This window comes from Enhydra lutris, unplaced genomic scaffold, assembly GCF_002288905.1.
Source record: "Enhydra lutris kenyoni isolate GAN:26980312 unplaced genomic scaffold, ASM228890v2 scaffoldscaffold8, whole genome shotgun sequence".
Taxonomy (NCBI): Eukaryota; Metazoa; Chordata; class Mammalia; order Carnivora; family Mustelidae; genus Enhydra; species Enhydra lutris.
Window position 1 is genome coordinate 17,141,589 of NW_019154092.1, and position 26,796 is coordinate 17,168,384.

Below are 26,796 nucleotides of genomic sequence, written 5' to 3' on the forward strand. Positions count from 1 at the left end.
TAAAGATTTTATTTATTTATTTGTCAGAGAGAGAGAGAGAGAGCGAGCGAGCACAGGCAGACAGAGTGGCAGGCAGAGGCAGAGGGAGAAGCAGGCTCCCCACAGAACAAGGAGCCCAATGCGGGACTCGATCCCAGGACACTGGGATCATGACCTGAGCTGAAGGCAGCTGCTCAACCAACTGAGCCACCCAGGCGTCCCAAGATGACTCACTTATTAACTGAAGACTGGAGGCAAGTCGTCAAGTAGTAATTGAAAAGCAACCAGTTGAGTGGTTTCTCCAATGACTCAGAGCAAGCAAAAGTATTCCAACCGACTGAAAAAGTTGCAGCTGCCTTCAAAGGAGTTTTTGGCCCAATTTTGCCCAGGTAATTCAAAAGCAGCATTCTAAAATGGAGAGAAACAGGAAACTTAATGATGAGTTTGTTATCTCCAAACATCCCATTTCTTATTTTATTTTATTTTATTTACTTATTTGAGATAGAGCAGGAGCAGAGGGGCAGAGGGAGAGGGAGAAGCAGGATCCCCACTGAGCCAGGAGCCTGATGAGGGGTTCCATCCCAGCACCTAGCCAAAGGCAGGCGCTTAACTGACTGAGCCACCCAGGGTCTCCAAGACATTTTATTGCTAACTATGGACTTTACCTTAACTATGGAGAAGAAAACCACAAACCCAAGTTTAAGGCCTTTATCTTGGAAAAGCATGCAAGTATCTTTATTCTTTCCTTGCCACATTCATATACTTATTTATCTTGCAGTAGACTATATTGTGAATGGACAAGGCATACAGTTATTACTTATATGTATATCCTTCTATGAAGTAAAATATAAGAGAAATCCCCTATATGATGGGTTGTTTTTTCCTCCACCCCTCCTTCCTTGCCTTCCTCTCTTCTCCTTTTTCTTTTTCTCTCTCTTTCCCTCTCTCTCTCTTCCTTCCTTCCTTCTTTCCTTTTCCTTCCTTCCTTCTTTCATTTCCTTCCTTCCTTCCTTCCTTCCTCTCTTTCTCTTCTTTTCTTTCATTTTTAAAAAGGATATTGGGGGTTTATTAAGAATATGCAAATCCTTGGGGTGTTTGGGTGGCTCAGTGGTTTAAAGCCTCTGCCTTCAGCTTGGATCATGATCCCAGGGTCCTGGGATTGAGCCCTGCATGGGGCTTTCTGCTCAGTGGGAAGTCTGCTTTCCCACACCCCACCATCTCTGCCTATCTGCCTACTTGTGATCTCTGTCAAATGAATAAATAAAATCTTAAAAAAAAAAAAGAATATGCAAAACCTTGGGCCCCTGCTTCTAGGTGAATGTTTTAGTATGTGAGGAGTGTTTCAGGCAAAGTTTCCTATGATAGACCACAGAGTGAATATTTTGGGCTTTGCGGGCTATATAATATCTGTCACAACTATCCAACTATGCAGTGCAAAAGCAGCCCTAGATAATACATAAATGAATGGACATGGCTGTCTTCCAACCAATCATTATGTATGGATGAAATTTAAATTTCATGTAATTTTCACATGACATAAACTATTCTTCTTTTGTTCTTTTCCAGTCATATAATTTTAATTTTAAAGATTTTATTTATTTATTTGAGAGAGAAAGAAAGAGAGACTGTGCACAAGCTGGGTGAAAGGTAGAGGGAAAGGGAGAAGCAGACTCCCCACTGTATAGGGACTCCTTTTCAGGGCTCAATCCTAGGACCCTAGGACCATGACCTGAGCCTAAGGCAGATGCCTAACTGACAGAGCCACCCAGACGCCCCATTTAATTTTTTTTTTTTAACAAACTTTATTTATATAAGGAAAGAGAGAGAGCGTGTGTGAATGACGGGGAGGGGCAGAGGGAGAGGTAGAGAGAATCTTAAGCATTCCCAGTGCAGAGTTGACATGAAGCTTGATCTCATAACCGTGAGATCATGACCCCAGCCAAAATCAGGAGTTGGATGCTTAAATGACTGAGCCACCCACGCACCCCTTTTTCAACCATTTAAAAATATAAGAACAATTCTTGGCTCTTGGACAAAGACAGATTGCCAGATTTGGCCTGTGGGCCATGCCATGCTAACCCTTGGCATAGATGGCATAGACAGAACATGAAAGAGTGGTTTTCAGATGTGGTTGCACAATGGAATCACTTGGGGAGCTTTCAAAATTACTACAGACACCTGGGTTTAAGCCCAGAGATTGTGAGTAATCAGACTGAGTGGGCATCCTGGTTGCCTCTGAGCCCTTCCTCCCTAAAATAAGTCTCTATAGGGCTCCCTAGCATGGAGTTAGACTTTCTGAGTTGTGGCAGAGCTCCTTGCCCTCAAAGTCACTTGTTTTCTCTTCCTATTCTTTCCTGTTTTTTTGTTCTTAATTATCACTCATTTCCCCACTTTCTTTGGTTCTATCAATTTTTCTGATTTTAATCTAGTTCTATTTTGGTAAGAGGAACAAGAATGGGGTTAATCTAATACTAATATCAAAATCTAAGTTTAACATTATCAACTAAGAGAAAGGGTGATAGTATAAATTCTGTTTCTCATTATATTTGCCATTGTTTACTTCTCCAATTGCCAATGATCTGAAATAGGAGAAATGGGTAAAAATTCTGTCTCCTGGGGCGCCTGGGTGGCTCAGTGGGTTAAGCCGCTGCCTTCGGCTCAGGTCATGATCTCAGAGTCCTGGGATCGAGCCCCACATCGGGCTCTCTGCTCTCTAGGGGAGCCTGCTTCCTCCCCTCTCTCTGCCTGCCTCTCTGCCTGCTTGTGATCTCTCTGTCAAATAAATAAATAAAATCTTAAAAAAAAAAAAAAATTCTGTCTCCTTCTTTCCTAGCCCAAGTGGCTCGCAGAGTGAATGTGATGAGGTTTAAGATGAAAAGTGGAAATTTTGTTCCTGCAAATGATTCTTAATAATGACTGTACTCCTGGGATAAAGTACTGTGGTTCACTAAGTCATTTAAAGAACGATGTTTACTCTCCTGGAAAACCTTCATTCTAGAGTCCTAGTTTTGGTGATTCTCTTCTCCGGCTGGAAGTCAGAGAGTGCTGGGAGATTGTTATAATGGGCAGATCAAAAGGGTTGGAAGGGAAGCCCTCAGGAGTAGGAAGGACCAGTAGTATCCATGGCCAAGTGTGTGGGGGGGGCGGGCGGGGGGTACTTCTTGACTATTATTCAGGGGAAAAAATAATATCAAGATGTTACTCCAAAAGAGGATGTTTTATTTTGACAGAAAAAGGACTCCATGTTTTCACCAAAAGAAAAGAGACAGACAGACAGACAGAAGAATCTATGAGTTAAGAGACTTAAGAGGCATATCAATCCAATGGACCTTATCTGGTTCCTGACTCAAACACACTGTAAAACCAACCAACCAACCAGCCATCAACTGGGGAAATGAGATACAGACAAAATATCTGATGATTTTTAAGGACTACCACCAGTTTTGTTCAGGTGTGATAATGGTACTCTGTGTGTATTTTAAAGAGCAATTACCTTTTAGAGATACCTAAGATATTTATAAATGATATCTGAGATTTATTTAAGATAATCAGAGCTGGGGAGGAGTGGAGGGGTAATACTGATAAACAAGATTATCTGGGAATTGATAATTACTGAAGCTGTGTGAAGAGGGCTGATTATTATTGAAGTCAGGTGGTTAGTACATATCAGGGCTCATTACACTCTTCTCTTTTACATGTATACAAAGAATTTCCTATACATTCTTTAGAGCTTCTTTACCAACTCATCGGGAGACTGAAACCTGACTAGGTAGAGCATGGTGTAGATTCCTTGGCTAGACTCAGTATCAGCTTAAATCCCCTACGTGGTCCCCGGCATCACAGGTTTGGGGATTACCCCAGTCTCCAGAGGCACTGGACATTAGGATCTTCGAGAGACTATGTTTTTGTCTGTTGCGTTTCCAAAAGGAAAAAAAAAGTGTGTCAAGCTATAAAACACATTCCCAAGTGGTAAATCCACTTGGGAACGTGTCACAGTGCTAGGCAACTAGAAAGGGTGCTTCCTTCAAACAATTTACAAGACATTAATATTCAACCAGCTGCTAAGGCTAATGGTCAAGTTCTGCCTTCAGGCACTGAGACTTCAAAGGGACATGACTAGGCATTTCCCAGGGGCTTCTGAATAGAGAATCTGGTCCTGTTTAGGTAAGGTCTGGCCTTTAAAAAGTCAAGAATTTATATGATTAAGAGAAAAATTTCAGCCTACACGCTGTTCTCTACAGTTCACATTATGGGGCAAAGGAAAGAGAAATACCTTGAGCACAATTCAGAGGTTCCGCCTGGGTTTTCTACACTGATTCAGATTTCTTCCTTTAGTAGGTCAAGTCAGACCTTCCATGCTAATGTAAGAAATGTATTCTTTTCTTTCTAGTTTTATGTTCATCAGAATCTAAAAAGCTGTGGTTAAAGACGATTCTTCAGAATCTATCATTTGGAAAGCCTGTTCATTTTCAAGTAATGAAACATCCTAAGATGTTCTGAAAATTGAAGTGGCGAATAAATCAATTACAAAATTAAGAAAAAATACCATTTTCTACCTCATGTGTTTGTTGATTTTAAAAAGTAGTTTTTGGACAAGCATTTAAGGAATCTAAGCATGGTGAAATTCTGGATAATTAAAATTTTGGATTTTATTAAGTTCATAATCACTGGAATAAAAAATATAAATAATTATTAGTAGAAATGAATAAGTATGACATAAATGTTCCAATTAAACCCCAATGTAACTGCAAGAAGCACAAATTTTAATAATATTCATATGCTTAAAATAGCAGCTGGTGTAGGGGTTAACAATAAAACGTCAGAGTTTCTAGGAGAGCATTCCAGGGTAGGTCCATTTGCCCAGCAACAAAACAAAACAAACAAAAACACCACCACCTGGAGAAAAAAAAATGTTGAAGGCCTCTTCAGCTGGAGAGAGCAAGAGTGATTATTTCTATGACTGGAGTGATGAAAATCAGCCTCCAAAGTCAACTTCCTGTGTGGTGCCGGAGGACACGAGTACAGGACAGCTGGGAGTACATCAGGGACTCTGAAGGTCACCATGGCAGCTGCCAAGCGAAGGCAATAAGGTCACAGGGTTCAAACAAACCCTTAGGTTCAGAAAACTCTGAGTATCCCAAGAAGATACTTGCATCCTTTTCACCACAAAGCCATAGTTGCCAAGGAAAATACTAAATTGGCCTGGGTGAATTCCTTCCTTCACTCAACCATACATGGTAAAATCAGATAAAAAATAATCAAACATTTATTTTCAAATGTCTTTGTAGCTTGTCATCTCCTGACAGAAGCAGTCAGGAAGGCCACTTCTCTCTCAAGACATTTTAGAAAGGAAAAAAATCTTACCCTCCCATTGAAACCCCTGCTGCCAGGAAGGGAGCAGAAGGGTACAGACTGTGCACGTGGTGAATAACAGTCTCCAGGTCTTCAGTGTTAGCACAGCAGTAAGTCCTCGGTGTCTGTAAGTAGAGACAGGTAAAGCACAACATTTAAAAATCATGAGGTTCATGACCTGTAAAAGGCAGAAATGACAGAGCCGAAGTTATTCTTGATTTAAAAAAAAAAAGCAAACAAGCGAACAAAAGAGACATTGCAATTATGCCCCCCCAATTTTAAATTGTGGCTGGTTTCTAACGGGGGAACCGTTTTCTTCATCCTGAATGCTGTCCACCAATGGGGTAGTGTGGTTTTCTGGCATTGCCTTCCCTCTAGATAAGGCAATTTCCAGTTGCATTTATGAATTACTATGTTCTTCTACAACAATATATCCATATAGCCCCAGCTGCACTACACTGCAACAGACACTTAATATGTTAAAATATGTAAAGCTGATTATGCCTCAATACATCAGGCATTCAAACAAATGATTTTCAAGTGAACCTCATCAATAAGGGCTCTGTTTCTGGCAGGAAAGCTTCACAAACACTTTGTTTGAACTGTGGGAGGAGGGGGCAGTCCTTTCTGCAGAATAAACATCAGAGTGTGTCCATGAATATATGTGTGTGTGTGCCTAGGTGAGATAAAACCCCCAGAAACTGAGTAACACGGAGAGGAGTCTGGTTAACACTGCTCTAACCAAAGCAGTGCCCTGGACCCTCTTGACTTTACTATTCCATAAACCATGATCGCCACATAGGGTTATGCTCACCCACCGTTCAATCGCTAATGAGAAGCCCGAGACAAGCACAGTTTTTAATGATCCTTCCAATTAAACTCAAGCCTAAAACATTACCTATTGCCTACCATCATCTTTTTGAGGTCTGCAGATATGAAACTCTCCAAAAGACAAAGGTTAACCTGGAGAGTTACTAAATAATTAAGCTTGTGTCTACAAAACTGTGAGGAAGATCCCATTATTATATCTATTTTATAGAGGAAACCGAATTTAGAGACATTAAAAGACTCCTGGCACACCTTACCAGCTAATATGAGACTAAGCAGAGATACTTAAAAAAAAAAAAATCCTTTGTGATTAAATGCATTTGAGGGGCACAAATTCACTGTAAAATCTAAATGGAATAGTATCTACTACCAGGCTCCTTCATAGTGACTGCACCTGTCGTAACAAGAATTCAGGTGAAGAAATCCTTACATGATATTTTTATTACGTGGGAGTCTATTCATGTGGCATAGCTTTAACATTTCTGAATTATTTATGACAGTCACCAGCATGTACTCTTGTCATGCAGGCTTGATGTGAATGCAACCACACACATGGTCACACATGAATGTGCACACAGAGCTCAGGGTTTGAGAAAAACGGCCTGTGGTAAATTATCAAGATCAGAGAATCTTAGTGTCAGGAAGGACCTGGTTCCTTATTTACACATGAAGAAATAGTGGCTCAGCAAGGTTGAGTAATTTGGCAAAGGTCATAAAGTAGCAGAGCCTGGATCACATGTTTGTAATCAGTAAACAATTTCCTGTAAAGCACTAGAATACTGAAAGGGATTTAGTTAATAAATTCAGCATCTGGTATCCTCAGATACAAACACTGATTTTTCTGTAAATGTTTTTCTCCAGATGGATGACATTAAGATCAAAACTGATAATACTGGCATGGATCAAGGTTGCCAGAACTCTGAAACTCAGTAAATCTAGAGTCTTTCTGGCATGGTCCTGCCTCCTTCCGGTTGCTCCCCCTGCTTCTGTGATGGCATTATCCCATTCTCCTCCTGCTGCTAGCTTTCCACTTCCTGCCTGGTTCCTGTCATTCTTCCCACAACCTCAATGTGAATACTCATTCCCAAAAGTCTTGTCTTAGGCCTGCGTCTGCTTCTCTGGTCAATACTTGATTCCTGAGGGTCTTACCTATCTTCCTGGCTTCATCAAACCACCACTAGGCAATGACCAAACCAACTCTCCACCTTCCACCCTCTCACCTGATCTTAGGCTCCAGATCCAAATTTCCAAGTTCTTTTTTTTTTTTTAAATATTTTATTTATTTGACAGACAGAGATCACAAGTAGGCAGAGAGGCAGGCAGAGGGAGAGAGTAGAAAGCAGGCCCCCTGCGGAGCAGAGAGCCCGACGCGGGGCTCGAACCCAGGACCCCGGGACCATGACCTGAGCCAAAGGCAGAGGCTTTAACCCACTGAGCCACCCAGGCGCCCCCAAATTTCCAAGTTCTAACAGGCAGCTTCACTAACGGGTTCTGGCCATAATTCAAACTTAAAATGCCTCAAAGTAAACTCTTCTCTTTATGAACACTATACTGCTTCTCCTAACTTCCCATTTAAAAAAAAAAATAGATGACACCTATATTTTCCTAATTAAAACTGTAGGTGACATTGCCTTCTCCCTCTCCCTTAATCTCATAGCCAATAAATTGCCAAGTCCCGTAGCCTCTTCCTCCTCAGTGTCTTTTGCAGGAAACACCGGCAACCCCTTCTTTCTACTCTAGTAAAGGCTTGGTATGTTAGATTCTCTTAGAAGAGCCCCAGAGACAGGCAGGATGTGAGTGTTAGCAGTTCATTTAGAAGGTGAGACCAGAAAGCACCAGTAGGGGAATGGTGAACTGAGTCAGGGAGGGTAGAAAGTCAATAAAGAACATGGGACCAAGCAGTTCATGGCTATGGGCAACGGGGACTCCATCCTCTTGGGGCACTTTGGGACACTATGGGAATATGGCTCAAAATTATCCCAAACGAGTGGCGAGGGAGCTGGGTTCCACCAGTTCCCTTCAGCCATTGGTTGAAGGCTGCTTCTGGAGGAGGTTCACTCGCTGGCACTCCTGGTTGGCCCTGAGCACAGGGCCAGTAGGCTCCTGCGGCTAGAGAGGCCCCCGGTCCAAGAGATGTGAGAGTTTGCAGGTGAAAGCCATGAGGTAGATGTGCATGGGAATGGTAAGTGTCACAGGGCTAAGGATGTGACAAGGGTATGGCATTAACTGTCTCTGCTACCAGGCCTTTTTACCTCTTACTTGGACTGTTGCAATAGCCACTTAACTGGTTAACTCCCAGTCTTTGTTCATAACCACCCCTAATCCTATCTCCCATTCACTGACAGATTAATCTTCCTAAAGATAATTTCTAGCCCTAATCATGACAGTATTTTTGCTTAAAATTCTTCATTAGCTTTTCACTGCTGAATTAAGGATACATTCTTCTGCCAAGTGTTCAAGGCCATCCACAATACGTCAAGCAACCTTTCCAGCTCTGGAGTTTACCATTTCTCCATAGGTACAGAGTCACATCAATGAGACACCAGTATTGTCTTGTGTGCTGGTCTCTTACCATCCTTGCTACCTGTAGAGACACCTCATCTGCCAAGTGTCCTTCACAATCAACTCTGCCTATTGAAATCATGCCTTGCATAAATGTCAGGTAAAAGGCCAAGACTTGGCCCCTGGTCTCCCAGACACCACAACCTTTCCCAATTCTACCCCTAATTGTCCCAGCCTGTCTGCTCCTGGCCCACATTATCTATTACCTGTCTATCTACTACTATCTTACCTCTTTCTCTGATGGTCAATACATACTTGTTGAATTGAACTGAAATAAACAGGACTGAAAAATGAGATGCATATCTTTTGATATGCAAAACTGTGTAGTTATATGACATGACCTCTTGACACTTGATTTTTTTTTTTTAAAGATTTTATTTATTTATTTGACAGAGAGAGATCACAAGTAGATGGGGAGGCAGGCAGAGAGAGAGAGAGGGAAGCAGGATCTCTGCCGAGCAGAGAACCCGATGTGGGACTCGATCCCAGAACCCTGAGATCACGACCTGAGCCGAAGGCAGCGGCCTAACCCACTGAGCCACCCAGGCGCCCCACACTTGATGATTTTAACAGGAAATATCATATGCCTTCTTTCTTCACAGGACTTGAGACTCCCTAAAGAAGGGGTTCATCCAGGATACACAGCAAAGACACTAATGGGGGCCACATATTGAATTTGTAGGCCTGGCAGAAATTTTCTTCAGGTCTAAAAATATAACTAGCAGCTTTTAAGACAAAACATTGGTTAATTCTCAGTTGCTAGGGCTACTAATACAACCAACAGCTAATCCTATTGCAGTAATTCCTGGCTTTTTCCATGCTTCCAGAACAGAGGTAGAGTAAGCCTATCTAATGAGAAAAGGGATTAAGGAAGACCTTGCAGCATTCGGCTGGGAGGTAAAAACTCCTTTTACAGTGAGAGGAGGATGGGAACGGTATTCTGGAAAAAAATCTAAAGGATAAAGAAAATCTAAAGGATAGATAATCTTCCAGCAGATGTTTGGGCATAAATATTTTACAAGTTAGAATAATTTGAAAATAATTACAAACCAAGATTGTTGAAATTGTCCAACTGCAGCTAGGATTTGCAAGAAACAATAATAATTTGTTTCATGGCTTTTAGAGGTTCATTTAGAAAAATCACTGAAGAGAATAATGAAGTAAAATTAATTCTTAATTATTCACACATAATAGATGGGAAAAGAGTAATGCATATATTTTATATTAATCTGTGGACTACATATAATCTGTTCTTCTTAATCTACTTCCAAAAAGTAGACAAACTGAGTTCTTCCTAACCTGGAAGAGAATTTTCCTGTCCTGGTTTAGAGGTCATTTGTTTTAAAATGCAAATTTCATTTTAAAAATGGGTGCTTTTGTTTTTGTTTTGTTTTGGGGCTAGAAACAAATTAAAATTCACCCTGTTAATCAGGTAGCCTGACTCTCCCTAGCTATTCTGGAAGGGGATGAATTTGCTAATCTGCAGTAGAAGCCATCACCCAGAACCCTTCTTTCAGTGCTGGGCCTCATAGCCGGTACTAAACTGGGCCAGCTAGGATTTTAGTTTTCCATCCGAAAAAGACACTTATCCATCTTTGTAAAAAACCATTTCAATTGTAGCTGGCTGATGCACTTACAAGTGTAGGTGGTGTGCTACACAAGGAGCAAGTCTTTGGCTAACACCACAAGGGTCTCTGGGTCAGTGAGCAGAGTTTGATAGTAATTTTTGCTATAATGATAATAATAATTTCAATTTCGTTTTTATTTTATTGTAATGTCTGATAGTCATCAGGAGCTTAGAAGATTTCATTTTACAGCCTTCCTTTCTCAAGTACTGAAATATTGGATAAGATGCTGCCCAAAGGAACTCTGTGATTCTTGTGTGCATCTAAGTCCCCAGAAAGTAATCCTTGCATATGAGTACTAATCATACTTCTTCACTGATCTCTGCAGCATGTTTTTGTTGTAGCTGCTGTTTCGTTTTCATACCATCCTCCCCTCGTCTACTACCTAGTGATTTGCCCAAATTGTTAGGAAAATTGATTTTCTTTTTAGATGAGTTTGTTAAATAGGAAGTCAGAGAAAACAACAGGAGGCATCCACATATCAAGCCAACACTTTAATGACTAATTGTTTTACCTAGTCCTTGATAGACATGTAAAATGGCTAAGTGTCTACAAGTGCCTGGGACTTTGCTCGTTTCCGTTAAAATAACTAGCCACAAAACAAAGGGCCCCAAGAAATATCTTGGCTACCTCTGAGGCCAAGATGGCCTAGGTGCTCCCTTCCGACTTATTTCTACATGACTACATGCATAGGCACTCGTGCTACACAGTGACCCCAATAAAAGACCACAGTGTTGTGCACGGCTTAGAGCAGATCACCCAGGGAGACAGGAGTTACCCTTGGTCCAGGCGCCTAAGAAGCAAGTCTCCTGCCCTGCCCTGGCTGGGTTTGGGGCCAGAGGTGGCTCACCAGGGCCAGGGTTCAAAGAGAGGCTGCCACCTCACGGCAGTCTTCAGCCCAGCCTGCACTTTAGACTCAGTAGGTAGTGTTACGACAAATCACAGACACTTGGACTCCACCCCAGACCAAATGAATCAGGAACTCGGGGTGGGGTGGGGGGGTGGGGAGGGAATGTGGTTCAGGGATCAGTGTTTTATAAAGCTTCCCAGAGGATTCTAATGCACAGCCAGTGCTGAGAACCAAGTGCTTGGAGAGTAGAAGAATAGAGAACCAGGGTGAGAGCAGAAGAATAAAGAAATAGGATGAGAGCTGAGCCAAGAGAGGAGGAGGCTGCAGTGACAAGAATGATAAAACGATCTAGAGTGACTTGGGAAGAGGGAAATCTAGTGTCATGGGAATTCCTTGCTGCGCACAGGGAAAGGCTGCCAAACATCAGCAACCTTATAGGATCACCTGGCCCATGTAAATGGTAGCTAGCTATTAAATAATTGGTATTATTATTCTTAGAAATTCTTAAATTATTTAAACACTCCTTTTCTTTATTTGAAAACTGTTCATAGAGAATTGTACAATCTTTTGTGTACCTACCACTTACAAGAGTCAGTATTACTGCGCTGGACCTATCAATGTTAGGAAAAAATCCTAAAGAATTCAATACATTCATATCCGTATCTGGCTGAGATCAGCCCTCCTGAGTTGTTCTGACTGGGATGGAGGAAGGGGGGGTGGGTAATTTTTGGAGCATTTAGGAAAGAGCAGAATTGGATGGGGCACCATGGTTTTTAGTAGGAAGGTACTGGTTATGGGAAAGAGAGTGCTTGAAGGTGTGAGTCTGACTACTGAACTGTGTCCTGACTGGCCCTGCCTTATCTCTTCCTCCTTCCTCTGACCAAAATCCCTTCTGAATGCCTGCTTCAGAAAATGGAACTCAGGAGGGAAGAGCATTACATCCCTCCCATCCTAGTAGCTTCCAAAGCTAAGCTGGAAAAGCCCAGTAGGAAACAAGAATCCATGTTTCTAGATCTGAGTCTTTAGTGAACCACCCATTATCCGATGTCTTGAGGTAGGAACCCTCTTGTTGAAAACCCCTTTGATCTCTAACCCCGGATTTTCAGCCTGACTTGAATTAAAGCTGGAGCTGAAAGGTAAAGACATTCCAACCAACAGCCTGAGTTGCTGCCCTGAGACCACTAATCAGTTTTATGAGCTCAGGCTTGTCACCCGACTTTTCCAGAGGCGTCCTCAATCTAAAAAATGAGCTTTTCAGGATTAGAGGATCTCTGGAGCCAAGGGCCAGGACAGGATGAGATAAGCGCTGGTGTCAGAAGGTAAAATCAGCACACTGCTTCTCTCACCAAGAGAATATTACTATCCACCCCCCCACCCCGCCGGCCCTGCCCCACCCCAATCAGCTCACTTCCACAGAGAGCTTAGAATTTAAGGTGTTTGGTGTTTACATTTTACATTCTGCCGCCATCCCTCATCGTGTCAGGGGCTGGTATCAGATAATTTGAGGAGTGGCACTGATCCGTAAAACCACATTATGAGCAGCACCTACTGTAAAGCTCCCAGCTTCTGCTCCCCCTTTCGGCACTCCCTTACCCGCTGAACCAGCTCTAACTTGACTGGAAAGTACCTGAAGGAGGGTTTTCTTTTTCATAGCTCTATGAAACGTGATTCACATGCCATACAATTCACCTATTTAAAATGTACAATTCATCATAGGGGAAAAGAGGAAAAAACAAAACAAGATGAAATCAGAGAGGGAGAAAAACCATAGGAGCCCCTCCATCATGGGAAACAGACTGAGGGTTACTGAAGGGGCGGGGGTACCTGTGTGAGGGGCATGAAGGAGGGCTTGTGATACAATGATCACTGGGTATTATAGGCAACTGATGAATCACTGACCTCTACCTCTGAAACTAATAATACACTATATATTAATTAATTGAATTTAAATAAAAATGTTTTAAAAATAAGGGGGGTTGGGAGAGGGGGGGGTGGGGTTATGGACATTGGGGAGGGTATGTGCTATGGTGAGTGCTGTGAAGCGTGTAAACCTGGCGATTCACAGACCTGTACCCCTGGGGATAAAAATATATTATATGTTTATAAAAAATAAAATTTAAAAAAATAACATTTTCACACAAATAAAAAAATATTTTAAAAATAAATAAAATGTGTAATTCATGGGTTTTAGTGTAATCAGAGTTGTTCAACCACCACAATATCAGAACATGTTTATCTCCCCAAAAAGAAACCCTCTACCATTAGCTGTCACCCTCCCTCCCCCAGCCCTAGGCAACCACTAATAATATACTGTCTTTCTGTCTCTATAGATTTGCCTAATCTTAATGTTTTATATAAATGGGATCATACAACATGTGATCTTGTGTGATTGGCTTCTTTCTCTTAGTGTAATATTCTCAAGGTTCGGGGTGCCTGGGTGGCTCAGTGGGTTAAAGCCTCTGCCTTTGGCTCAGGTCGTGATCTCGGGGTCCTTGGACTGAGCCCCACATTGGGCTCTCTGCTCAGCAGGGAGCCTGCTTCCTCCTCTCTCTCTCTCTCTGCCTGCCTCTCTGCCTACTTGTGATCTCTGTCTGTCAAATGAATAAATAAAAAAAAAATCTTTAAAAAAATATTCTCAAGGTTCATCCATGCTATAGCAAGTATCTGTAGTTCATTCTTTTTTTAATGCTGAATAATATCCAGCAGTATGGATATACCACATTTTCCTCACCCATTTGTCCATTGATGGACCTCTGGGTTGTTCCTACCTTTTGGTTAATATGAATAATGCTGCTATAAATACCCATGTATAAGTTACTATATGAACATATATTTTCATTTCTCTTAGTGATACAAATAGGAGTAGAATTGCTGGGTCATATAGTAATTCTATGTTTAACTTTTTTGAGAATGTGCCAGACTATTTTCCAAAGTGGCTGCAGGTAATCCTATATTTAACTTTTTGAAAAAGTGCCAGACTATTTTTCGAAGGTGGCTATTTTCCTATTGTGTCTAGAGATACAGAAGTCTGTATGACCCTATAACTAAAAAGAAAGGGGGTCCTCTATATAGCTTTCAACAAACTCAGTTTTGCCTTGGTAAATTATCATTCCTAACTAAGCTAGAAGCATAATACTTCATAAAGTAATTAATAATACTAGGGAGTTTGTGGATAACTTGGATTCCTAGATTTGTATCCTTGAAAATGCATCTGCAGAGAGCAAGAAAAGGTACCATCTACGGGCTCCAGGAACCCTGCAGGAATATCTGAATGTCAGTCTACTGAGACTAGGACTCTCCATCTCCCATAGCTAGCAGCCCCAGGGAGGGCAACGTGCAGGCTTCTCCTTTCCTAGTGAGCAAGGCTTTTGGCTTTTCCACAATCCTGCAATGTATAATTGGAAATGAGGACAATATGGTAGTGGAAAATTTCTTTCTTTCTTATTCTCCTCTGTAGGAGTCATAGTAATCCCTATGAATTCTAAGTATATCAGCAACATATTTCAGCAAAACTTTTCTTTTTTGCATTTCTTCCACTCTTAGGAGAACTGCTTACTCTAAATTCCATTTCACCTTTGCTAGCTCTTCTGGGTTAATTTTGGTTAGAGAATGTGCCTTCCTGTTTGATCTTTGCTGATTCATCTTTTGTTCTTTTTTATGCCCTCAGGAAGGTCTTACTTACTCTGGGTCTGAGCTACATTAGATCCTTTCTGGAACAAGGTGAGGTATAAATAAACATAAGTTCCTCTAGTCTGAAACAGTAATTGTTCACAGCTCTAAGGGCAGAAGGAAGAAGGATTATCAAGGGAGCTAAATATCAAAGATAGCTCTAATAATCAATACTGGCATCTCATTTTTGTGATCTATTAGAGCACAAGAAGTATATATTAAATTATAATTAATTTACTCCCTTAAATTTCTTTTTTAAACGGGTTGTTTTAAAGCATATAATTGTAATTACATTTTGGCCATTTTACATCTTTATTCTTTTTAAAATTAGATTACATTAATCTTTGTGATACAGATAATTGCTGGAGGTATTAGTTCATTGGATTCAACCCAGTGCTCTGTGTATGACTCCAGAGACCAAGCTGCTCTTACCCTCTTGCTTAGAACTCTATATTATTTAGCATAAAATAGAAGTTTTATAAAATAAAAAGTTAAGGGGCACCTGGGTGGCTCAGTGGGTTAAAGCCTCTGCCTTCAGCTCAGGTCATGCTCCCAGGGTCCTGGGATCGAGCCCCGCATCAGGCTCTCTGCTCAGCAGGGAGCCTGCTTCCTCCTCTCTCTCTCTCTGCCTGCCTCTCTGCCTACTTGTGATCTCTGTCTGTCAAATAAATAAATAAATAAATAAATAAATATCTTTAAAAAAATAAAAAGTTAAAAATGTTTACCTATATACTATCCCTCTGTAAGAACTTGAGGTATTCTTGGAGATTTTTCAAAAAACCAATTAATGTGATGGGTAAAAGTTAATGGGTTTGTTGCATTCTTTCAAAGTAAATTTCCAATTACCTTTAAATGCAAAGGGTAGAGGGTTTTCAAGCTTCTTGCTCTTCCTTTTCTCTCCTCCTTCCTATTTGCTGTGTTCTAAGATTCTATCCATAGACCTCCCACTTTTGCTGTTCAAACCATCCCTAAGCAATCTTGACTACTGAGCTCCAGGTTTTACTTGTGCACCAACAAACTGTTTCTTTCTGTAGTTTGTACATCTCCCCTGAGGCCCCATTTACTATATCCAGCTGTATTAGAAATTTCCACCTGGGTGATCTCAAAGCACCTAAAAATCTGAAACTAGATTTTTTTTTACATCAAAAATATTATCAGTGTTCTTAAATTTCCCATTTCAGCAAAGATCAGAGCCTATTACCAATCAGCCAAGCTAGAAATGTCAACCTAGAATTTCCTCTCTGTTTCCTGCAATACAATGAGTCTTCTTTCTGCCCCGTCAATAACCTTCATTTTTGTTCTCTCCTCTTTCTCCCTCCTACCTCTGTTTTTAAACTCTGGGTACATCTATAGTAACTGCTTTCCAACTGGCCTCCCAGCCTCCAGAGGACTCCTTCCCTTCCATCTCTTTTCTACATACTTCTACCATGGTTCTCCTTCCCTTCCCTTCCATCTCTTTTCTATACTTCTGCCATGGTTCTCTCTCTAAAACAGCGACATGATCAGATTATTTTATATGTCAATTACACCTCCATAAAGCTGGAAAAAAAAGTTAAAAGGTCAATGCTTTGATAGTAAGTTCCTCGGTCTACACATGACTCTTCAAAATTCAGCCCAACCCCTCTAGAAGAATTCCTGGATGAGAAGGAGTATGACATAATGGTCAAGACCATAAGCACACAGTCATACTACCTGGGTCTGAATCCTGGTTCTGCATTTCCTAGCTAGGACATGTTCTTAATCTTCTTGTGCCTCACTTTTTTCAGCTGGTAAATGGGGATGTTGATGGCTATGCTTAACTAAATCATTGTGTTGTTACTATGGTTGAACATTAAGTACAAAAAGACATAACTGATATATTCTAAGGACTCAGTAAACCTAAGATAAAATCATCATCATCATCCCTCTACCAGTAAGTATATGCTTTTACCTATCTCACTCTTTATGCTGAGAAAGCCTTTCTATTCCCTCTTGGTTCAATACCACAGCCTTCAAGATCCAACTGAAACTTACCTCCAATATGATGTTCTCTCACCTCCCCCAAACAGTTCGTTATGCCCTCTCTTTATGCTCAACCATCTTTATACCTCCCCTACAATTACATTTAGCCCTGTACTGCTATATTTTCAAGCATCTAAACTCTGTCCTGCAACTTAAATGAAAGCTCCTAAGGGTTAATGTTGCATCTAATATCGTGTATACTCCCCACCATCTCGCCTTGTCTAGTGCCTAATTTAACAGGCAGACAACACAGCTTTGCTGAATGAACAGATCTTTGTCCCTCACTTCATGAGACCTATTGGACTTTACTTTGCAGTACATTATTTTCTTGAGAGTCTCAGACTATGTCCTCCCCATTTTTGTACCCTGGAAGCACCTAGAAGGAGACACAGCAGACAAGAGCTGCTCAAAAATTACTTCATGGGTCCAGGGTCACTGACAAATTCAAATCTTTCCCTTTAAGAGCACCTGCCATTTGTTCACAAACTTCTTCTTTTTTTTTTTTTTTTAAAGGAAACATTTTTTTTTTAATTTTATTTTTTTATTTGACAGAGATCACAAGTAGGCAGAGAGGCAGGCAGAGAGAGAGGCAGAGAGAGAGGAGGAAGCAGGCTCCCCACTGAGCAGAGAGCCGGATGCGGGGCTGCTGAGCCCGGACGCGGGGCTGCTGAGCCCGGACGCGGGGCTCGATCCCAGAACCCTGGGATCATGAACTGAGCCGAAGGCAGAGGCCTCAATCCACTGAGCCACCCAGGCACCCCTGTTCACAAACTTCTAAAGGGCTGGACTAAACAAGAAAATGTGAACCTTCACATCAAACTGTTTATTGTGAGGATCTTGAGAAAGAACATAAACATTTTATAACTTTAGTTTTTGAAATCATATTGATCCTGATTCCCTCCAGGACCCAAGTCCCTGTAAAGCAAAGTACAAGAGCTCTTTTTCCCCCAAGCTCTCATAAAGTACTGACATTAGCAACAGATTATACTTTTTTATTTCCAGCATGACTTAATTATTTATAGTTTTAATATCATTCTCTATTAATGCCTCAAAATTAAAAAAAAAAAAAAAGGTTTCTTTCAATTCTGGTGGAATTGTCTTTGACTTATTGGAGTAGAAAGGGATTAACAGTTGAAAATCTTCCAAAAAATTTCAGTGAATTTTTAGAGCAAAAAAAAAAAGCTAAGCAAATCAAAAGATTTAAATAATATTTCCCCTATGTAAACTTTGGCTGGCAAATAGGCATATAATATACAGTCAATCTGTTTCATGACAAAAGTAAATTTCTTAAGTGAAAACAAAGTGAAAACCATACTGGTTAATTTGTTTTGTACCAGTTAATGAATAAAGTAAGTGTGTTTCGCTTTAAAAATAACATAGATAAATAATTATTGATGTTAAAATATAGTATGAAAGTCATAAGATAGAACTTTAGTTTCTATAAAAATAGAAATACATTACATATATTTTACTTATGATGTACAATCTGGATAAACATAGATAGACTAAGGGGAGTCCCCTGACTATATAATTGCAAGTCTTATAAATTTCCTCATCTTGTTGTTGCTTCTCTGTATTTTTCCACAGTGAACTTGTATTGTATACACAGTTATTTTAAATAAAGAATGTGCTTTTCATTATAAAACTAGAAATCATTCTTCTAAACAGTAAGCTGTTGTCATTAATTTAAATTTACTTACCAAGAGATTCTCCCCTGCCACTCCTCTGTTGTTAAAAACCACACATCTAAAAACCAGGAAAGTAATGTTTGTTATTTTTACACACGATTCTTGCTCACAATAATACATATTAAAATCATCTTAGTGGCATTGTTTTAGGTTACTAAAAGATTTGTAAAGATCTGTTCCACAGACACGAGAATGTTTTACAATTTCATGTAAATGCACTAAAATATATATCCATTTTTCTAACTTCAATATGTGAGTTCAAATTGGAAAATTGTATATTGAAGTGACGTTGAATTTTCCTATGAAAAGCAGAATTTTTACAACTTATTCCTATGCATATGTGTAAGCCTCCAATAAATGTTATTAAAACAATTCTAAATATAAGTCAAATTTATTTATTATTTATTTATTTAACTAATCTCTACATCCATCATGGGGCTCAAGCTTCAGGACCCCAAGCTCAAGAGTCACATGTTCCCCCCACTGAGCCAGCCAAGTACCCCAGTACAAGTCACATTTAAATGTTTTTGCCTCATACTAGAAAAAAAAAGTTCTCTACCTATTCTATTTGTAACATTAATAAGTATCTATTCCTATTCTAAGAAATAGCTATTATTCCCTCAAGACTTGACAAACAGAGACTAGAACTTCACCTGTGGTGAAAACATTACCACAGGTACAGCTGCAAGGAACCTGGCATCTGAGCTGGTAGGAAGAGCCCCCACTATGCTACTGTTTGGTGTTCAGCTGACCTCGGGGAGGAAAGACAAACTGTGCTTCCTATAATCTTGTTTGCCTCTCCTGGATCAATGGTCATATGCAAAGGTCTTAGAGCAGTGTTGGCTCATGGTAAGTATACAGGAAAGTTAGCTATTAGTAGCAATGGTAATCATAGTGACATTGTAGCCTTAATAAGTCATTCTGCATTTAAATTATTTAATTCTCATTTAACTTTCAAGCAACCAGAACCTCAGATATGAATTTTTCGCCATCCTCAAACCAAATCCCAACTCCTGTCTACAGGATTCTCTTTGATTGAGTGACTCCATATTCATGTTGATTAAAAATCACTTTTTTTGTCTGTATACTTATCTAATCAATCAAGGCTACCTAGAGTTCTAATTCCCTTCTTTCAGGGTGTTGCTGATCACTGTATGGGTTCCGACTGCCCTACACAACATTCACAGCTAACTCTTACAGTGGGGGAGAGGTTAGGTTTCAATGTGATACTCAGGCTATGTTTCTGTGAAGGAATCCTCTCTTTCATCTGAAGAATTTTATTAGGCCCAACTGGAAAAAAAAAAGGAAATGTTTAAAATATCTGAAATCAGGGGCACCTGGGTGGCTCAGTGGGTGAAAGCCTCTGCCTTTGGCTCAGGTTGTGATCCCAGGGTTCTCGGATCGAGCCCCGCATAGGGCTCTCTGCTCAGCGGGGAGTCTGCTTCCCTTCCTCTCTTTGCTTGCCTCTCTGCCTACTTGTGATCTCTGTCTGTCAAATAAATAAATAAGATCTTTAAAAAATAGAAAATATCTGAAATCAGAGGCATCTGAGTGGTTCAGTTGATTGAGCATTTGCCTTCAGCTCAGGTCATGATCCCAGAGTCCTGGAATCCAGGCTCCCTGCTCAGGAAGGAGTCTGCTTCTCCCTCTCCCTCTGCCTCTCCTCCCGCAGATGCATCCTCTCTCTCTCTCTCTCTCTCTCTCTCTCTCCCTCTCGAGCTCACTCTCCCTCTCTCCTTCAAATAAAGAAAATATTTAAAATTTTTTTAAAAATTCAGAAATCTGATTTGAGAAAAAGCTAGAAATACTACATTTTCTTGACTAGTTAGAGAAATATCTTAAATATACTCTGAAAACAAGCAGAAAAGTTGGGAGTAGGATCAGTCCTTAATCTTTACTTGCTACAAAGAATGGCACGACAGGGGCATCTGGCTGGCTCAGTTGGTAGAGTGTGCAACTCTTGATCTTGGGGTTGTGAGAATCAGCCTCACATTGGGTGTAGAGATTACTTAAAACTAAAATCCTTAAAAAGAAAAAAAAGAATGGCAAGAGAGACTAAACATAAATAAGATTTAAGTAAGCCACATGTACTTACTTGCATAAGCACCTAGGTTATACAAGAATTGGGGCTAAAGTTACTTGTGCCCTTGAACCTTGAAGCTCCCAGTCATCCAGAAAAGAACCACCTTTAGAGAGCAAACACTAAGTAAGGATAAAAATGGTTTCTGAGGTAAGATGTCATCATGTGACTGCTACTGAGAGAAGGGAACAGAACAAGTAAGGGCAAAGAAAATGATGATCTGCAAACTCATGAAAAAGCAGGCTGTACCTCTGGGATTTTCTCCCCAACTCAGACTGGGATATTTGTACTTCCCTTTAGGCAACTTTGAAAAGTAGATCACAGCTCTGCTATCTCTAGCTAGAGGAGGAAATGTACTGACCTCTCCATAGACCTTTGCTCCTAATGATGTTCAATCACTAGCTGTCATCACTGTACAGACTTCTAGCTTTGGAAATTGGGCAGAGAGATGAGGAAGAATGGAGAAAAGCAGCTACAGAAGAAGGTAGAATGATGGCTGCCATTCTCTCTCTCCCATTCCAGTTGGTGACAAGTAATCAGCTTCTTCTTTCATCTAACCCTTTTTCTGCCCTGACAATCATCAGGGAATACTACATATAAAGCTTAAAGACCTGGTTCTACAACTGCTATTACCAGGACATTTGATAAGCCTCTGTTAACTTTATAATATCTCTCTCCAAATAATTTTTATAATTTCTCCAATATTTTTGATCTGTGATTTTATCTTTAATTATCTTAAGCCTTATCATGTAATTTAAAATTTGTGCTGCTGATGTATCTCCTCTACCTTAACCCTTCTAATGAGTTGGTGAAAGCACCATTACCAATCATACAAATATGGTAATTCCACAGTTATGTTTTTGAATAGCTGTTTAGAAGACAATCTTGAATTATAACTTAGTCTGACTTAGTAAAGAATTCACAAGCCAAGTCTGCTCCTATATCGTCACACCGAATCTTAAAAGCATCTGACTTACAGATCATCTACAAAATGTGAGAAGTGTTAAAGATTCTTTATTTAATATTTTACATAAACCACAAAAGTGACTTTCATTAAGCAAAAGGCAACATTTAAATGCAGGGAATTTTAATTAAATTGCCATAATATTTTTTAAAGATTTTTAAAATTCATTTGACAGAGAAAGAGATTAGCGAGAACAGGAACACAAGCAGAGGGAATAGGAGAGGGAGAAGCCGACTTCCCACTGAGCAGGGAGCCTGATGCGAGGCTCCATCCCAGGATCCTGGGATCATGACCTGAGCTGAAGGCAGACGCTTAACTGACTGAGACACCCAGGTGCCCCATAAGTTGGCATAGTTAAGACCGAAAAGATAAAGTGGACATTGCCAGCTTATCTTCAGCCCTTGATTTCAACAGGCTAATGGACATGACATGAAACATAGCTGAGTCTTACTGTTCTATGAGACAGTGAAGGGATTTCCTTAGTATTTGAATACATTAATACAACCAGTTATATAAACCTAATATAAAACAAATTTCCTGTAAGTTTAGAGATGGCATTTACCACATCTGTGAAAAGCTGCACATTATTAATAAACTCCAATCATATTTTTAGAAAGGTAAAACAGTGACAGCACTTGCTGAACCAAAATTACTATCAAAGTTCAAAAAGCTGATCTTAGGGCGCCTGGGTGGCTCAGTGGGGTAAGCCTCTGCCTTCGGCTCAGGTCATGATCTCAGGGTCCTGGGATCAAGTCCCACATCTGGCTCTCTGCTCGGCAGGGAGCCTGCTTCCTCCTCTCTCTCTCTCTCTCTCTCTGCCTGCCTCTGTGCCTACTTGTGATCTCTCTCTGTCAAATAAATAAAATCTTAAAAAAAAAAAAAAGCTGATCATATTCATTTAGCCACAAGCCAATCTTATTTCAATCAGGACTATCCAAAAGAAATAGTTGTCAGCTATTCATGATCTCGATTCTGGTGTATGAGATCAATTTAAATATGTACACATAAAAAAGTCACAAGACATTTTTGTTTTGTAATAAATAAGGCAATGGCCAACCATTACTCCTTAGTAGCTTTTTTGAGATAAGCTATCAAGTCTGCTCTTTTCCTTGTCTTCTTAATGCCAGTGAAGATCATTTTTGCTCCAGGGATGTACTTCTTGGGATTCTCCAAATACTCCATCAGTGTCTCCTCTCCCCAGGTGATGCCTTTGTTATTGGCATCTGTGTAAGAAAATCTAGGGGCCTGACCTGCCTTTTGCCCAAATAAACCATGGAGATTTGGCCCAGTTTTGTGCTTGCCTCTTTTTTCCATGGTATGACACTGGGCATATTTCTGAACCAAAGTCTTGCCCTTCTCAATATCACCCATTTTTATTGTATTTTTTTTAAGATTTATTTATTTATTTGAGAGAGAGAGAGAGAGAGAAGAGAGAGAATGAATGAGCAGGGGTGGGGCAGAGGGAGAAGGAGAGGGAAAGAATCCTAGGCAGACTCCCTGCTGAGCACTGAGCTCAATGTGGGACTTGATCTCATGACCCTGAGATCATGGCCTGAGCTGAAATCACGAGTTGAACACTTAAGCAACTGAGCCACCAGGTGCCCCTATGTCATCCGTTTTTAAATCACTCTTTGGTCATGTGCAAAACAAAGATAGCCACTCACAAGCTGTACATACCACTCCCTAAGCTCTCCCAAACAATTTTTAAATTTATAAAATATAACAAAAATTGTTCTGCAAAACTTATTTTTCCTATATATTTTAGCTATTTAAATGTTCTTCTCAAAATGGGAAAATATAAACAAAGAAATACCAAACAAAAAATAAATCTGGTATTAAGAACTCTGTCACAACAGAACAGTAAGCAGGTTAAGTCTTCCTTAAGGAAGGTTAAATAAAAGGCATAAGCTACTGTAGCACAGGATTTCTCAACCTTTAGTGCATGGGACATTTAGGAGCTATAGTCTATAGCCTCCTTGATTGAAAACCTCTATCACAGTGAGATGGCCAGATAGCCTTGAATCTACTTAAGTCCAATGATCTGCCAGGATAAAGACATTTTATCAGATGACCTTAAGTAATTTCTAGCTCTAAGATTCCAAAAGTCTTTGAATCTAAGAACAGAAATAATAATCAGAGGGTGGAGTAAGAGGAACATTCATACGTTATTATGCTGATTTCAGATAATAATAATGATAACAATAGATAACCTTGATTATTGTTTGCTATGTGCCAGATCATGTTCTAGGCACTTTACATAAATATGAATATTGAAATAACCTATTCATTCAAAAATTTATTAAACGGACTATTTACTGAACTGAAGATTGAGTTAGAGCTTGTAGGAGAAAAATGAAATATAAATATAAGGCTCTTGGCCTCAAAGAGAGTATAATCTTGCTAGGTTGAAAAGGAATGCATCATGTTTTCAGTTAAGTGACTACAATAAATGTAATATTATAAGGCAGTGTACAATTCAATGTCCAGTTAATGGTGTAGATAATAAAGCCTTGTGAGGTCAGATTGAGCAAAATTGATTATGAAAGAATTCATGGAAAAAACCAGATAGGTATTATGCTGAGACTTGGAAAATGGTAAAGATTTAAGGAGGGGCGCCTGGGTGGCTCAGTGGGTTGAGCCGCTGCCTTTGGCTCGGGTCGTGGTCTCGGGGTCCTGGGATCGAATCCCACGTGGGGCTCTCTGCTCAGCAGGGAGCCTGCTTCCCGCCCCCCTCTCTCTGCCTGCCTGTCCCTCTATTTGTGATCTCTGTCAAATAGATAAATAAAATCTTTAAAAAAAATTTAAGAAGGAAAGTGTGGGATATAATATGGGTTAGAGGGAGCAATGTAAGCAAAGATGTAAATCAGGGATGTATAAAATTTTCTAAGGGATGAGGTAGTAGATCATCTTAGCAGAAACATGGCTACACAGAGTATAATGATAGGAAGTAAGGATGGAAAAAAATAGGTTAGAACCAAAACAGGCACAGGGTTCTGAATGCCAGGTTAAGAAAAGATGACAGGGAGGTTATACTTGCAGAAATGTCTAAGTAGATCCTATTAGGCCAATCCTTCCAAAGAATAGCATCTAAAAGGTCTTGATAAATTTTAAAGGCAATGGAGAATGACCAAAGCAGATAGAAAATAAATGAGAGTTGACACTTGAAAGAAAAAAATGGCATTGGGTGAAGTTCTCCTCTTTTTATAGCCTTTCGCCTGAGGGGAGGCACCAGTATTATTCAGTGATGGATAAATGTCAAATAGAAATATTATTTCATGGGCTTCAGAAACCAGAAAACAGAGTTTGGTACAACTATAGCAGTTAGGAAATAAAGGAAATTTTCAAAAAAGAGAGAGACAAAGAGGGAGAGTCCTAAATTCTGGGTGAAAACTGAGCCCACAGCTCTGGCTAAGCTTTTATCTATACAGATATGAGGCTCCAAGCAGTCAAATTAAGGATAAAAAACTGAAGAGCTTTCAGCTGCTGTCTACCACTGAGGAGAAAGAGTTTGAAGTTTGAGTTTAGTCATATTATCTGTCCGATAAGACAAACAAAAACCAGTTCTCTTTGGAAAAATATAACAGAATCCTGAGTCTCTATAATGGATTATTTAAATGTCTACAACACAATCCAAAATTACTAGATCATGAAGAAACAGGAATACATGCCCATACTCAAAAGGTAAGATAGTCAATATAAGTGACCCTGAGATGTCCACATTTTAGAATTAGTAGATGAGGATTTAAAGCAGCTATTATAACTATGCTAAAGGACAGAAAGGAAAATAAGCATGTAGTGTATTTATTTTTTTTTAAGATTTTATTTATTTATTTGACAGACAGAGATCACAAGTAGGCAGAGAGGCAGCCAGAGAGAGAGCGGGGGAAGCAGGTTCCCCACCGAGCGGAAAGCCCAGTGCGGGGCTTGATCCCAGGACCCTGGGATCATGACCTGAGCAGAAGGCAGAGGCTTAACCCACTGAGCCACCCAGGTGCCCAAGCATGTAATGAATTAAAAAAAACAGGAAATCTCAGCAGAAGAATAAAACTTATTAAAAAATGGAAGTTCTAGGGGTGCCTGGGTTGGCTCAGTTGTTAAGTTTCTGCCTTCGGCTCAGGTTGTGATCCCAGGGTCCTGGGATGGAGCCCCGCATCAGGCTCCCTGCTCTATGGGAAGCCTGCTTCTCCCTCTCCCACTCCCCCGGCTTGTGTTCCCTCTCTGTCAAATAAATAAATAGATCTTTTAAAAAAATGGAAGTTCTAAGTCAGAAAAATACAATATATGAGGAAAAAATTCACTTGACTTGCAAATTACAGTTCCAATGTAAAGATGAAAGAGAACTAAAGATTGAAAAAAATGAATAGAACCTCAGTGTTTTGTGGTACATTATCAAAAGTTCTAACACATATATATGTAATTGCAGTCCCAGAGGAGAAGAAAGAATGGAGCAGAAAAATATTTGAATGAATAATAGCAAAATTTTCTCCAAGGTTGATAGAAAGACAAAAAACTCAGAGTCTCAAAAAGAGAAAGAGAAGTGGTAGGGGAATAAAGGAACAACAACAACAACAACAACAACAAAAAAACAAAAATCAGACACGAAAATGGTAAGTCTATATCCACCATATCAACAGTTATATTAAATGTAAATGGACTAAAAAATCCAGTTAAAATAAAGAAATTGTCAGACTGGATAAAAAAGCAAGACCCAACTATATGCTACCTCTAAGCAATATACTTTAAATATAAAGACTCATACTTTGAAAGTTAAAGTATGAAAAAAAATCATGTAAACAGTAAGTATAAGAAGGCTAGAGTGGCTACGTAATAGCAGATAGACATCACAACCAGAGAAAGACATTTCATAATGGTAAAAGAGTTAAATTATAAGAAGACCAAAAATCACAAATATACATAAGACTAATAATAGAGCTTCCAAATACATGAAGTACAAATTGACAGAATTAATGGAGAAATAGAAAATCCACAATCATAGCTGGTTTCAACATCCTTCTGTCAATAAGACAAAAAAAAGTAAAGGTATAAAGTCTGATTAACACTATCAAATATCCTACCCTAATTTACATTTACACAACACTACATCCAATAGCATAATATATATTTTTAAAAAATGATAATACTATCAACTATCCTACCCTAATTTACATTTACACAACACTACATCCAATAGCATAATA

General features: G+C 39.7%; 1 protein-coding gene and 1 pseudogene across 3 annotated transcripts in view; both read right to left on the reverse strand.

Moving 5' to 3' along the window:
* The window catches only part of LOC111142710 (abhydrolase domain containing 3), a 42,853-nt gene that overhangs the window by 7,252 nt on the left and 8,805 nt on the right, over nt 1-26,796 (reverse strand). The window contains exons 4-6 of one of the 3 annotated variants that reach the window (XM_022495996.1): nt 18,567-18,612; nt 5,344-5,456; nt 214-387 (exon numbers count right to left, since the gene is read on the reverse strand). In XM_022495996.1, the coding sequence (XP_022351704.1) occupies nt 214-387; nt 5,344-5,456; nt 18,567-18,612 (333 nt within the window). The remainder of the gene's footprint in view (nt 1-213; nt 388-5,343; nt 5,457-18,566; nt 18,613-26,796) is intronic. The other 2 variants (XM_022495997.1, XM_022495998.1) reach the window with 2 other exon arrangements.
* On the reverse strand, nt 22,658-22,969 carry LOC111142711 (annotated as a pseudogene).